General features: G+C 52.2%; 1 protein-coding gene across 1 annotated transcript; it reads right to left on the bottom strand.

Moving 5' to 3' along the window:
* Positions 1 to 9,552: 9,552 nt before the first annotated feature.
* Positions 9,553 to 10,809, bottom strand: DIRAS3 (DIRAS family GTPase 3). The gene is made up of 2 exons (XM_005496387.4): positions 10,602 to 10,809; positions 9,553 to 10,447 (listed from the first exon to the last, which is right to left on the bottom strand). The coding sequence occupies exon 2, from the start codon at positions 10,360 to 10,362 to the stop codon at positions 9,766 to 9,768; it is 597 nt and encodes a 198-aa protein (XP_005496444.1). The 5' UTR covers positions 10,363 to 10,447; positions 10,602 to 10,809; the 3' UTR covers positions 9,553 to 9,765.
* Positions 10,810 to 13,672: the final 2,863 nt, after the last annotated feature.

Below are 13,672 nucleotides of genomic sequence, written 5' to 3'. Positions count from 1 at the left end.
GGAGAGGCAGGATTGTCCAGGGAAAATGAGGCTGCTCCATCCCTGGAAGTGCCCAAGGACAGGTTGGACAGGGCTTGGAGCAGCCTGGGATAGTGGAAGGTGTCCCTGCCATGGAATGGGATGGGCTTTAAGGTCCCTCACAGGCTGGGATTCTACAAAATTCCAGGAAAACTGGGGAAGATGCTGCACTCATCCCTATCCCTCTGCCCAGAGTACGTCCCTATGGAGCATCCCCGCTCTGAGAGCACCAGGAAAACCTCTCTCTCCTCGTTCTTTTCCATGGTTTTACACGATGTTGCTGTCCCTGGCACTGCCAGGCTGCCCCGGCTCCAGCCTGTCTCCTGAGCAGCTTTTATGGGAGAGGAGATGGGATCACCAGCCTGGCCGGCTCCTCTCGATTGCCATTCCAGCTGGGAGAGCAGGGATGCACAGGAGGACCTTGTCCTGCATTGTGCCCCAATGAAAAAAAAAAAAAACAAGCAAAACCTTTAGGAAGACTGTAAGAAGGGAAGGAATTCCTCGTTCGATTCCCAGTTAAAAACCCAGGAATCCGGTTTTCCCGAGTGTGGCCACCAGCCAGGGAAGCGTTGCCCTCTCGTGGGCTAAAGCAGCAGCAGCTTCCCACCATTCCCTCCTAACCGAGAGCTTAATTAGCCAGCGTTAATGAACTAACTGAACTTTGTGTTTCCTCTATTAAACATTTATTTTTACTCTCCACCAGGGGCGGGATAAAGGCCCAGCAAGAGGGGATCTCTTGTTTTTCCTCCCTTTTGCTCCCTCCCAGACACTCTCCCAGCGGATGTCTCACCTTTGTCTGAAGGCAGGACTGGGCTCTTCATACCCTGGTGATACAAGCACGGATTTCCCTTTCTCCTACGAGCACAAATATTTACGTAAATGTTTATTATTGTTATTAGTGTGCGCTAGTAGCCTAGATCAGAGCACTCACTCTTAGACACTGGGAAGGAATTGTTCCCTATGAGGCACAGGATTCCCAGAGCAGCTGTTGCTACTCCTGGATCCCTGGAATGTCCCAGGCTGGGCTGGACAGGGCTGGGAGCAGCCTGGGACAGTGGGAGGTGTCCCTGCCATGGCACTGGATGGGCTTTGAGATCCCTCCCAACCCAAGGCACTCTGAGGTGAGACACTGGGAGGGCCCTGGAGCAGTTTCCAGGGTGGAATCCTGTCCCCACCAGCATTTATCTCTGTGAACTCTCGTTATTTCCTGCACAACGAGGTTCAGAGTTCAGCCAAGGGCTGCCTGCAGTGCTCAGCCCGGGAGGGTTTGCAGCAGCTCTGCTCTCAGGGTGCCCTTTGGCCAGAGGAAGCAAAGCCAGATTTCTTCTGCCTGTTTGACGGAGCTGCTCCTTCCCACCCCATGTCCCCTTCCAGGGAGCTGGGGGATTCACTGAATGAACCTGGGGAGCTTTCCCAGATGGATCATGGAAATCTGATGCTGGACAAAATGAGCCACACTCCTCCTGGCCCCAAAGATCCTGGCAGGAGCAGGCAGAGCAGAAAACCTTAATTCTTGAACAAAATCATCGAGATTACACCATGTTCCCCCTCAAAACCCCCTCAAAATCAGTGATTTTTCCCCAGGAGCTTTGCAGAACGGGAATTTTGACTTGGTTTTCCCAAGATCTTTTCAGAATGGGAATTTTGGTTTGGTGGCTTGTATTTAACCAGAAATGCAGAGAAAAATTTTTCTGAAATTGTCTGGGAGCAGGCAGGGGCTCGCTCCTGGCTAGAGGCTGTGCGGGGTGGGGGTCACTGTCCTGCCTTTCAGGAAGGGGGTGCTCCCACAACCCTGGGCTTATCCCTGGGCATGCAGTCCGGAGCGGCAGTGACAGGAAGGCACCTCCCAAGCAAAGCAGGCAGCTGTGCAGAGCCAGCAGCCAAGGCAGCTTTCCCGGAGCAGCAGAGTAATCGAATTGGGCGTGGGAGCAGCGGAGGTGCAGCAGACGGCGCGGTGTGACTGCCAGGGCAGCCGTCCCTCACGGCTGCTCTCTGAGGGCCGCAGCCTGGCCCCCTGAGCCTGGCCAGCAGCAGCTCCTGCTCTCCCATCTCCATCCCTGCCACACCAACAGCTGCCCTTCCCTCCCTCCCTGCATGTCCGGTTTTCGGCTGTTTGGAGGGCCTGGAAAGGCCCGGGGTGGCCTTGGGGCAGCCCGCTTATCAAAGGACGAGAAGAGGCTTCAGTTCTTCTTTCGGTCTCTATGTTTATTAATTGTTTATCTAAAAGATTTTCTTTCGGCCCGACAGAGCTCTGCTCCGCAGCCAGCCATGAGCACACTGTGCTGCCCTCCGGAGAGCCACCTATCTTTATACCCATAGTTACGTGTACAATATTTATCATTTCTCCCCAATCCTTTTTATTTTTATTGTCCGGTGCACTTTTAGTAATGACCAATCCCAAAGTGCCACCATCACCACAGAAGATGGAGGAGAAGAAGAAGAAGAAGAAGGACAGGACACGCCCCAATTCCTCCATCTTACTTCTCTAAACCCCCCTGTACAGAAATCCTAAACCCTGTGTTTCACTCTCTAATTAACCAATCCCTTCACCATTCACCCCGGTGAAACCCTCCTATCCTCATACAGGTGTCGTCTCCTGTGTAGGATCAAAGTCCAGCCACCAGACACTTCTGGAACATTCCAGGACTCCCGAGCCCCCCAAGGGTGGTGTCGATGACTTGGCATCTCAGTCCTGAGGTGCTGAGATCCCACAGAACCTCACCCAAGCTTATCTTCCCTTACTATTTATCATGTGTTCCTTCCACAAAGGAATCCCTGAAATCCCCATCCTGGGGGTGCTGGACCCAGCCTTCCCTGGAAAAGCTGTCCAAAAGGAGCACATGGGATAAACTGTCCCATTTTGGGTGTCCACGCTGGACACCCCCAAGAAGAGCCTTGCTAAGGCTGTTTGGAGCAATCATTAATGCAACAAAAATTATCAAACAACAAATGTCCTCATGTTCCGCACAGCAAACACCAGCCACGCTGCAGCGTCCTCTTTCTTGGACGTAAAGACTTATTTTTCCACTAAAAATTAATGAAATGAATCAATGTCTGGAATTACGCCTGTGGGAATGAGTAATTTCTTACATTTCATACAAATATTTCCCATTTCCAGCCCTATTCTGGCTCATCTTTCCAGATAATCACAAAACCAGCCACTCTCCCCTAGTTCCAGCTTGGCCAGCTGGTAAAGCATCTGACAGCAGAAATAGCTACAACAATCTGAGCATGAACATTCCCTTATTTATTAATTTTCTTCCCTATTTTTGGGTTTCGTGTTGTTGAAATCAGGACCGCCCAGGGACAGAGCTGCGTGCTGCAGCTCAGGTGTGCTCTTCCTCGGGGGCACAAGGAGAACATCCCATTGTTCCCTCAGCTCCACATCAATCCCAGCAGGTCCATATGGACCGTACAGGGCTGGGCGTGGGTGCGGGCTGGGATCTGCTCCATCCCTGCTCCAGGGATGCTCCAAGCAGTCAGGAGGATGTGGGCAGCAGGGTGTGGGCAGCCAGCTCTGGCAGAAGAAGCCTTTTCCTCACTCCCAATCCAGATGAGGCCTTGGTCTTGATCCAAGGACTCCATGTGATGGATGGGTTTTTCCCTCCAAGGAGGGATTTTCACTGCCTGGGTGTGAGCTGCTCATCCTTCACCCACGGGCAGCCTGAGGCAGATAATGGGATGCAGGGGTTGGAGGAAAACATGTAGGAACAAAGGAGAACCATAACGTAGGAGAGGAGAGTTTTCACATCTCCATCCTTAGGTATTTTTAGTCTGAAAGGCACAAATGCATCACTGAGCTGTGAAAGGAAAGCTCCCTGCTGCTCTCCATGTCAGGGGCTTCAGAGCAGTGCTCTGCCTGCTTTGGAGGAGGTACCTGTGGGCACCTCTATCCAGGTGGAGGAAAATCATGTCCCTTTAGCTGGAGGAGACATCACTGGCAGGGACACCTTCCCCTATCCCAGGCTGCTCCAAGCACTGTCCAACCTGGCCTTGGACACTGCCAAGGATCCAGGGACAGCCACAGCTTCTCTGGGCAACCTGTGGTAGCATCTCACCACCCTCAGAGAGAAGAATTTCCTTCCCAATATCCAATCTCAACCTGCTCTTCTTCAATTTAAGTCCAATCCCCCCTGTGAAAAGCCCCTCTCACAGCAGACCAGCTGCATCTGCCCTGTGCTCAGGGCTTGGAGCAAGTTCTCAACACAGGCTGCCCAGAGGAGACGGGCTCTGCTGGGACCCCATGTCCCCCTTCCCACCTGGATAGGAGCTGAGGGCAACGGGAGGAGCAGTTGGGATGGTTGGGTTGGAAGACTTGGATCTGTGCTAATCCAGGAAAACACAATCATTCCTTTCCCTCTCATGTTCAGACCTGCTGGAAGTGTGAAGAGGACAAAGAGCAGCAGATGGGACGGAGGCAGCCACCCAAGCCAGACCCTGTTGCAGTGCCAGCTGTGCCAGGGAAGTTCGGCTCCACTGCCACGGGACTGAACAAACCCAGCTGAGCCACAGCAATGCTGGGCTCCCCTCCTTCCTCTGCTCCTCCATCCTTTTTGCATTGCTAAATCTACTCCCATCCAAGAGGATTTTATGTCATCGTTTTTCCCCAAAGTGGGAAAAAAGGAAACAATTAGGGGTGGCAGGTCTAGCCTGACACGCAGCAACACCATTAAGCAGGAGGCTGTCGTTGGTCTGGAGCCTCTTTAGCATTTTCATTAGCTCTCCAAAGCTTTTGATGTCCCTTATTTACGGCACAGACACTGCAGAGGAGGCAGGCGATGATTAAGACGAGCTTTTACTCTTCTGGAGTGCGCCAGGTACCTCGTGGCTACGGACCCTGCATATAAAGCAATATTGCTTATTATTCCGAGCTGTTTGTTCCATTAATCATGAGCCTGCTTTGCTCTGGGAAGAGGAATTGGAATACAGCAGTATTCTGTCTGCTTGTTTTTAAAATACATGTGTGGGTGGACACTCCAGCTACTGCTCACATTTTTCTCTCGCAAGAAGAGCTGTTCGTGATTCTCCTCCCCAGTGTTTTCTCCTGACACTGATTTTGGTCGTCCAACTCGGGAAGGGAACTGCCTCAGGCCTGTCAACCAGTGTTGTGTGGAAATAAGGAGTACTGACTGGGAGATGCTTGAAATTCAGCATCCCAGAGAGGAAAAGGATTTCTTCATGGAAAGGGTGGACATTGGAAGGGGCTGCCTAGGGAGGTGGTGGAGTCCCCATCCAAGGAAGGGATAGATGTGACACTCAGTGCCCTGGGCTGGGTGACAAGAGAGGGATTGGGCACAGATTGGACTTTATGGTCTTGGAGGGCTTTTCCAGCCTCAGTGATTCCAAGATTCTGTGGTTCAGAGCAAAGGCACTCACTGCCCTCACAGTCCCAGCCTTCACCAGCCACCCAGGCAGCAGCAGGTCTGGGGATTCCTTCAGGATATCCCAGAGGGAATTTTCAGAGTGTTCAACTCGTGATCCCGAGAAGACACTATGGAGGCATTAAAAGCAACTCAACAAGTTGTGTCAGCATCTTCTGTGACCTTGTCTCACCACATCGGACCTCATGAAGAGCCTTCAAGAAAACCAGAGAGTTCTGGGGTAGAACAAAATGAAGAGGGGAATAAAACAACCAACTTGAGAGTTATTAGTGAGTTCCCATCCAGCTCTCCAGGCGCAGACAATGTGTCAGGGCATGTCTCCACGCTGAAAGGTTTACAGGATACATAAACAGCGCCATAAAACAAATGTTGTCACCAGCTCCTGGAAAAGCACTGCTGGAAACAGCAGGTAAGGCCAGAGCAGCTCCATCAGACAGCAGAGCTGCTCCTTCATTGCTGACAGATGGCTTCACCTGAATGTCCTTCATCACAAAATCAACTGGAAAACTACAGGTCTGTTGCTTTTCTAACCTGCACTTATTCAATCCTTCCAATCCAATATATACCCTCACTCCAAAACACAGCATCCGCTCCAAGGAAATGAATTTCCCTTCCTATAAGAGCGATAGATCGCACACACGCAAGCCAGGTTAGTTCAGTTCATATGGAAACAGCCAATTACGTAATTCATTTATTAATACAGTTTTAATTCACAGTACAATTGAGCTGCACACCCAAGACACAGCTTACTTACAGAGCATGCCAGGCAGACACAGCGGGTGTCCCTTGTTGCCCAGCTGGTTTGGGTTTCTAAACTGGGACACCCCCAGGAGCACCCCAGCATCTCCATTGCCACACAGTCTTGGTCTCATGGCAACCAAGGGAAGCTTGGAATCATGGAGTTGTTTAGGTTGGAAAAGTCCACTTAGACAATCCAGTAGAATAATTTCTCCAGCACTGTCAAGGCCACCCTGCCCCATGTCCCCAAGTGCCACATCCACAGGGATTTTAAACCCCTCCAGGGATGGAGAGTCCTGGGCAGCTGTGCCAGGGCTGGGCAGCTCTTCCAGAATATTCCCAAAATCCACCCTGAGCTCCCCTGGCCCAGCCTGGGGCCGTTCCCTCTGCTCCTGTCCCTGTTCCCTGGAGCAGATCCCAAACCCCTCCTGGCAGGAGCTGTGCAGAGCCACAAGGGCCGCTGAGCCTCCTTTGCTCCAGGTGAGCCCCTGCCCAGCTCCCTCAGGGATTCTGCAGCCCCTGCCCGGCTCCCTCAGGGATTCTGCAGCCCCTGCCCAGCTCCCTCAGGGATTCTGCAGCCCCTGCCCGGCTCCTCAGGGATTCTGCAGCCCCTGCCCAGCTCCTCAGGGATTCTGCAGCCCCTGCCCAGCTCCCTCAGGGATTCTGCAGCCCCTGCCCAGCTCCTCAGGGATTCTGCAGCCCCTTCCAGCTCCCTCAGGGATTCTGCAGCCCCTGCCCAGCTCCCTCAGGGATTCTGCAGCCCCTGCCCGGCTCCTCAGGGATTCTGCAGCCCCTGCCCAGCTCCCTCAGGGATTCTGCAGCCCCTTCCAGCTCCCTCAGGGATTCTGCAGCCCCTGCCCGGCTCCTCAGGGATTCTGCAGCCCCTGCCCAGCTCCTCAGGGATTCTGCAGCCCCTGCCCAGCTCCCTCAGGGATTCTGCAGCCCCTGCCCAGCTCCTCAGGGATTCTGCAGCCCCTTCCAGCTCCCTCAGGGATTCTGCAGCCCCTGCCCGGCTCCTCAGGGATTCTGCAGCCCCTGCCCAGCTCCCTCAGGGATTCTGCAGCCCCTTCCAGCTCCTCAGGGATTCTCCCGGGTGCAGGAATGCCTGAGCCCACTTTGTTCCAATGGATTGTTGCTCTGACAGATCCCAGCCCTCGGAGACCTCCGCACCCCGCACAGGGAACACACAGCAGTGCTAATGACACATTCCAGAACATCCTGGCTGTGTGAGTAATTGCAGATCCTTTGCACAGGCATCTCCATGAAGGCAGTGGGAGTTGTAGAGACATTATTAGGTCTCCTGACATTTTAAAAAGGCTTAGACAGAAAACTTCTTCGAGGGGTTTCAAAGGCTGCAATGGAACTGAAATAGTTTTTGTAATAACAACCAAACAACCCACGAGGAGCTTTGTGTAACTGCTTGGACATGAGAGAACAGAGAGAGAAAATCCATGCACAAAGCCAGAGAGGAGAAAGGAAGAGTTATGTCCAAGCAAAGCCATCAGGGCTGCTCCCACAGACCCCTGGCCACCCCAGGAGAGGTCACAAACAGGGGGTGACACCAGCCAGCACCACAGATCCAGCACTGGGAGCTTGGGGGTTCCTTCTCCAATAAGGAAAATCAGGAACAGAGTTTTGGGCAGTCTTTGGCAAGTGAGCATTACCTTTTGGACAGCTCCAAACCCTTCTGCAGAAGATGGGTTTCTGAAATCATATGTTTTTCTGCTGAATCAAATGGTGTGAGGGCTCCAGATGAAAGTGGGGCAACCTTCCCTGGCATACATGGAGCCATCTGACTCCATGAGTGTGTAGGGACAGCCTAAGGAGACTGGAAAAGCTGCTCAGGGACAGCACAGGGGACAAGGGAGCATCAGCTGCCAGGAGTTGTTAAAATCTCATATATTCACGTGGATACAAAGGTTTGTGTATTAGCCTGCAGCATGAACAAAGATGTCTGGGAGAAAAGGCCCCTCTATAGCACCTTCCACTGAAACCCAGACTGGTTTGGGTTGGGAGGGACCTCAGAGCCCATCCCATTCCACCCCTGCCATGGCAGGGACAACTTCCACTACCCCAGGCTGCTCCAAGCCCCAGTGTCCAACCTGGCCTTGGGCACTTCCAAGGATCCAGGGGCAGCCACAGCTTCAGTGGGAATTCCTGTGCCAGGGCCTGCCCACCTTGCCAGGGAACAATTCCCAATTCCCAACATCCCATCCATCCCTGCCCTCTGGCCATGGGAAGCCATCCTCCTTCTCCTGGCTCTCCAGGCCCCCATGTTTCTCCCCTCAGGTCACTCTCGACACGAATACTTGAATACTTTCACAGAAAGAGCCTGAAAGCCTCCAGCACCTCCTGTTCCATATCGTGTTCACCTTCAGCAAGGAAATCACTTGACTAGAAAAGTGCTATAAAAAGTAGCAATTCCTCTCCTCCCGTGTCTCATGTGTCAGGACCACGTTGCTGTGTAAAAATCAAACCTACGGTGTGACACTGAGGCCTTGCCGTCTGCTGCTTGGGCTGAAACACGCCCAAAATAGGAGACAGAATCATGGCATTATTTAGCTTTGAAAAGCCCTCTAAGACCGTGGAGTTTGACTGTTCCCCAGCACTGACCCACATCCCCAAAGCTTTTAAATCCCTCCAGTCCCTCCATTCACATGAAGTGTCTGCCAAAAGTTCTCATCAGAGAGGGGTTTGCTTCCAGGTGAGGCTGCTCCTTCCCCAGGCAGTGTTGTCTGAACTGACTCATCCCAGGTCTCAACTAAACCCTGGGAAACTTGGATGGAGGGGGGAAAATATCTGATAGAATTGCAGGAAGGCTGGGAAAAGGAGCTTCAGACAGCACAACCACGGTGATGGCTGGGCAAGGAGAAGATAACCAGCTTCTACATCAATGGGCACTCAGAACCTCCCAGTTACCTTCACCAGGAGGCAGCTCCTGCTCAAGGACACCAAGGATCACTCCTGGACTGGGAGGGAGAGCACGTGGAAAATCCTGCCTCAGTGAACAGAGGAAGTTGGGAATGAAAAAGTAAAGCAGGAACGAAAGCCTGATTTTGTACAGCTGTAATCACTCCCAGAACTGCACAAGTCTTGGGAATTGAACAGCACACAGGAAAACTTCGCTTCTGCCATGCAAAACTGCAGCTTGGGTGGGCAAGCCAGTCTGTCAATCAAAAATTTAGGCACGCAGAGCCACACACATGTTTGTTTTTAGAGCAAATACCTCACTTTGTTAGAGATTTGCTCTGGTCAACAGATTCCTGAAAACAATTTAACTCTACACATTATAGATTATTTCCTCTGAGTTAACAGGCTGGAGATATTTAAAAACTGGCATGAATAGAGAGGTTTTTTCTGAGAGGCGTTTTTTTCCTCTGGAAAACTTCTTACATTAAAAACTTCTAGCCATAGGTAATTGCTAACATGGAACATTTATTGGTTTAAAAAAATAAACATGCAGAAGCCATCCTCCTTAAAAACAACACATACAATTACCCAGCGGGGATTTTAGAGGAAAGCAACAACCCTGCAAGGCGTGAATTCCTCCAAAATCTCCAGCAGAAATGTATTTTCTGTGGGAGTCCACGCTCCAGCTGTGCCGTGCAGCGAGTCCAGCCAAAGGCAATCACATTACAGAGCATTTGCCTTGCAGTTTATCTTTCTTTTTCTGCTGTTTGGATTTCTTTCCATCCACCTGGAGACTGATAGTTCTCCTCTGCTCCAGATTCAAGAGCTCCTGGAAGAGCTCCTGCACGTTGTAGTTCATTTTGGCTGACGTCTCCATGAAGGCACACTTCCACTTGCTGGCCAGCGCCTGCCCCTCGCTGGCATCCAGCTCCCTCTGCGCGTCGTCACTTTTGTTCCCCACCAACATTATCGGGATTTTCTGGATGTCGCCTTTGATCTGACAGATCTCATCGAAGATGGGGTGAAGATCTTCCATGGACTGCCTGCTGGTGACGGAGTACACCAAGATGAAGGCATGCCCTTTGGATATGGAGAGCCGCTGCATGGCAGGGAACTGATGGCTGCCCGTGGTGTCCGTGATCTGCAGGGTGCAGATGCTCTTGTCACAGCTGATCACCTGCCGGTACGTGTCCTCGATGGTGGGGATGTAGGTTTCCCTGAAAGTGCCCCTCACAAAGCGCAGGACCAGGGAGCTCTTGCCGACCCCCGCTGCTCCGAACACCACCACCCGGTAATCATTGCTCTGCTCAGGCATGTTCGCTGCGCCGAGACGCGAGGGGAGGTTTTCACACAAAAAGCCCGAGTTCCACCAAGTTTACACACCCCTATGCAGAGGTGGGCTGCGGAGAGGCAGGGGGAAAGGGTGCGTTATTGAAATCAGCAATTAATAAATCACTCCCATCCTTTTGCCGCGAAATAAACCACTGCTCCTCCCTACCCCAGCCATGCAGCCCATGCACGTTTAACGCTACGAGACGAGAATAAGAAATTCACCTGCAGCCATCAGCTCCACCGAGCAGCGAAAAGGGGCTGAAACCGCCTGGCAGCCGCGGGGAAGAGGCGTTCCGGCTGCAGGGAAGCCGTGCTCAGCCCCGGGAAAGCCGCGCTCAGCCCCCGGGAAGGCGTGTTCCAGCCCCCGGGAAGCGGCACCACCCTCCCTCGCCCGGAGCGCCGCCGCCGCCGCGCCAGGGGAGGGGAGGCTCCGAGCCTTCGTAAACCCAGCCTTCCACTCAACGGCCCCGTGAAAATAAATAAATAATCAACACGACCGCCCGAATTAAAGCCGCTGCAGCCGAGCTCTGCTGCTCCATCCCTCACTCCGCGCACAAAGGCGAGTCTCGCCCTCCCTCAGCCCCCCGCACCGCAGACCCCCAGGAACTGCCGGGCTCTGCCGTCTTTCATCTACCCTGTGCATCTCCCAGCTTTAATTTAGGGCTGATTTAATTTAAAAAAACTTCAAATCCGGGTCAGATTTTCGTCCCCATTGGCATTAAGCGGGGCAGGGATGCCCTGAGCAGCTTCTCAGCCCTCCCCGAGTAAACCACCGAGCCCTGAGGCCATGGCCAGCAAGGTCCACTCAGGACCTTCTCCGTGTATTCCCTTCCAACTCAGGATATTCTGTGATTCCACTGTTTGGTTTGCCTCTCTCACACCGCGGGATGAAATAAGAGTAGTTGTGTATCACAATCACAAGCCGTGTTTCTCTTCGTTTATTAGGAATTTCCTCCAACGCAGTCTCTCCAAACGCCCTCATGCGGGGACACCGGAGCTCGCACCACCCCGCTGCCTGACAGGGGCAGACGGCCGTGTGTCCGCGCTGTTCCACCTCAGGCACGGCCGGGGAGGAGAGCTACCCCCGGCTCTTCTCGGCCGCCGCCCCGGGCTCGGCTCTCCCCTCACGGCCCCTTCCTGCCTGTGGGGTCCCTCCACGGGCTCGGCTCTGCCCTCATAGTCCCTTCCCGCCCCGGTCCCAGCTCTGCCCTCACGGCCCCTTCCCGCCCCTTCCCGCCCTCGCGTTCCCGCCCAGGCACCGCCCGCCCTCACGCCCCAAAATGGCCGTCGGCCTCTGAGGGGATCGGTCGGAAGTCAATGCATTTTTATGAAGTGTTTCTGTTTGTGGGTCACCTACGTTGCAAAATGTGGGATATGTAAAATTTTCTTAAGAAATTATGGTTTTTTGGTGTTTGATCTTTGCATACTTGCAAGCCTAGTCGACAAAAAGTGAGATTGAATCTGTGAAACAACAGCCAACAAGCTCTAAGTGATGGCCATGTATTAAAAAAATAACTGAATTGTTGGTAAAGTTGTTAAGGTTAGGGCTGGACACGTTTCTCTGCTCTCAGACCTGGGGGAGTTGAACAAAGCTTGGGAAGAAGGATGAACCATTGATAGTGGGCACAGGGAATGCAGGATTTATGGACCACAAAGACATCTGGCAGAACTCCCAAGATGAGGAAGAAATTCATAAAAACAACTCAGTAACTGTGCTGAAATCAGCACTTATGGAGGAAGACTTCCCAGTCCTTCCCCAAGCTCATTCTTCTCAAACCATTTGTGGTTTTCCGGGTTATCATTTCTTATTTCTCTGATCCTTGTTGCATTCCTAACGCTGTGGTATTCTCTTATTATAAATCCACTTCTATCAGCCTTGTTATGCTTCTATCCCAGAACAACAAAAAGTAGATCTATTTCATAATGTTTTTTTGTCCGACACAAAAGAAAACCTCAGAGGAGTTTCAGTCTTGACATGAGGCCGAAATACCTGGGGTAGAACTTGGACCAAATCCATCCCCATGCAAGGGGAACTAACCTGAGACCTTAGAAAAGAAATGTCCTCTCTAGAACCAGGTGCCCATTTGTACTGAGATGCTTTGAAAGGTACTGTCTGAATTAATTATGATAATGATGAAAACAGGAGAATAAAGCAGAACTGTGAAAGTCCACTAATCAACATTAGTGGGGGTCAGGGATCATCCTTCACCTTCCTTTTGCTGTAAAAAATTCCTGTTCATCTTACATTTGCTTTTACGGTTCCTGTCTCTCCAGGCAGGATGACTGTGGCAAGGCTCAACCTGCAAGCCATTCACTTTGCCTGAATCCCATCATTATTGGGGGTTTTCAGAGCAGATTTGCAAACCGTCATTTCTGGTGTTTATGGGGTGTTTCTAAACCTTCATTTCGGGTGTTTATGAGGTATTTATTAGCCACAATGAAATGCTGGCTAGAAATGAGTAGCTAATTCGCTTTCTGTGCTAGCCAATTTTGCTCAGTTATCCCATTTTCCAAGCTTTCCAATGGTTCTTTCTAAGAGGTGTTTTATTTAAACCTCCAGATCTAAAGCCTGAAGATGGGATTGATTTCCTATAATAGGCTGTGACAAGGGAAGAACTCTGAGAGCTCTTGCACAGTGTGGTGTCAGGTGCTAAGTGGGAAGCAGACCCGTGACACGTCCATGTGCCCACCACAGATCAAAACCTTCCAGAAATAAATCTGTCGCTGCTCATTGCTTATTTTACCCCAAAAAGTGCTCTGACGCTGTCCTGTTGTCAAGAGCAGGTGACTGTCATTATAACCAGAACTGGAGCTCCTCTCCTGCAGCTCCATCTCCTGCCGTTCTGTCCCCAGCAGTGCACCCCGTCCTTCACCGCCATCCTGACAAAATCCCAGAAACAGCTTTGGGCTGCAGGGTTTGTGGTGGGACAGGGAACGCCTTTCAGTGTCCCACAACATACGAATTGTTTGGGGCTGCTGGAAGTGGGTTTAAACCCCGGCAGCTGCCTCTGCTCCGTGCTGGCAGGCTCAGGTGGCTTTTCCCATCCCTGCCTGTTCTCATTGCGTCCCTGCACAGCCACCGGACACACCAAGCTGCAGGACAGCCCGGACCCCGAGCAGCACCGTGCAGGCATTGTGGCTCCCCAACATCCCCAAATTCCCACATTTCACTGCCGAGGGATCGCTCAGTCCGGCCGGAGCCGGGCTCTGGTGGCAGCAGGTGGCAGCAGAGCCCTGCCAGGGCAGGACGCGCCCGGGAAAGGAGCGTGTGCGAGGGGGTGGTGGTGCTACGG

The sequence above is a fragment of the Zonotrichia albicollis genome, chromosome 8, assembly GCF_047830755.1.
Source record: "Zonotrichia albicollis isolate bZonAlb1 chromosome 8, bZonAlb1.hap1, whole genome shotgun sequence".
Taxonomy (NCBI): Eukaryota; Metazoa; Chordata; class Aves; order Passeriformes; family Passerellidae; genus Zonotrichia; species Zonotrichia albicollis.
Note: the sequence above shows the minus strand (reverse complement) of the source record. Positions and strands in the feature narration are given on the sequence as shown.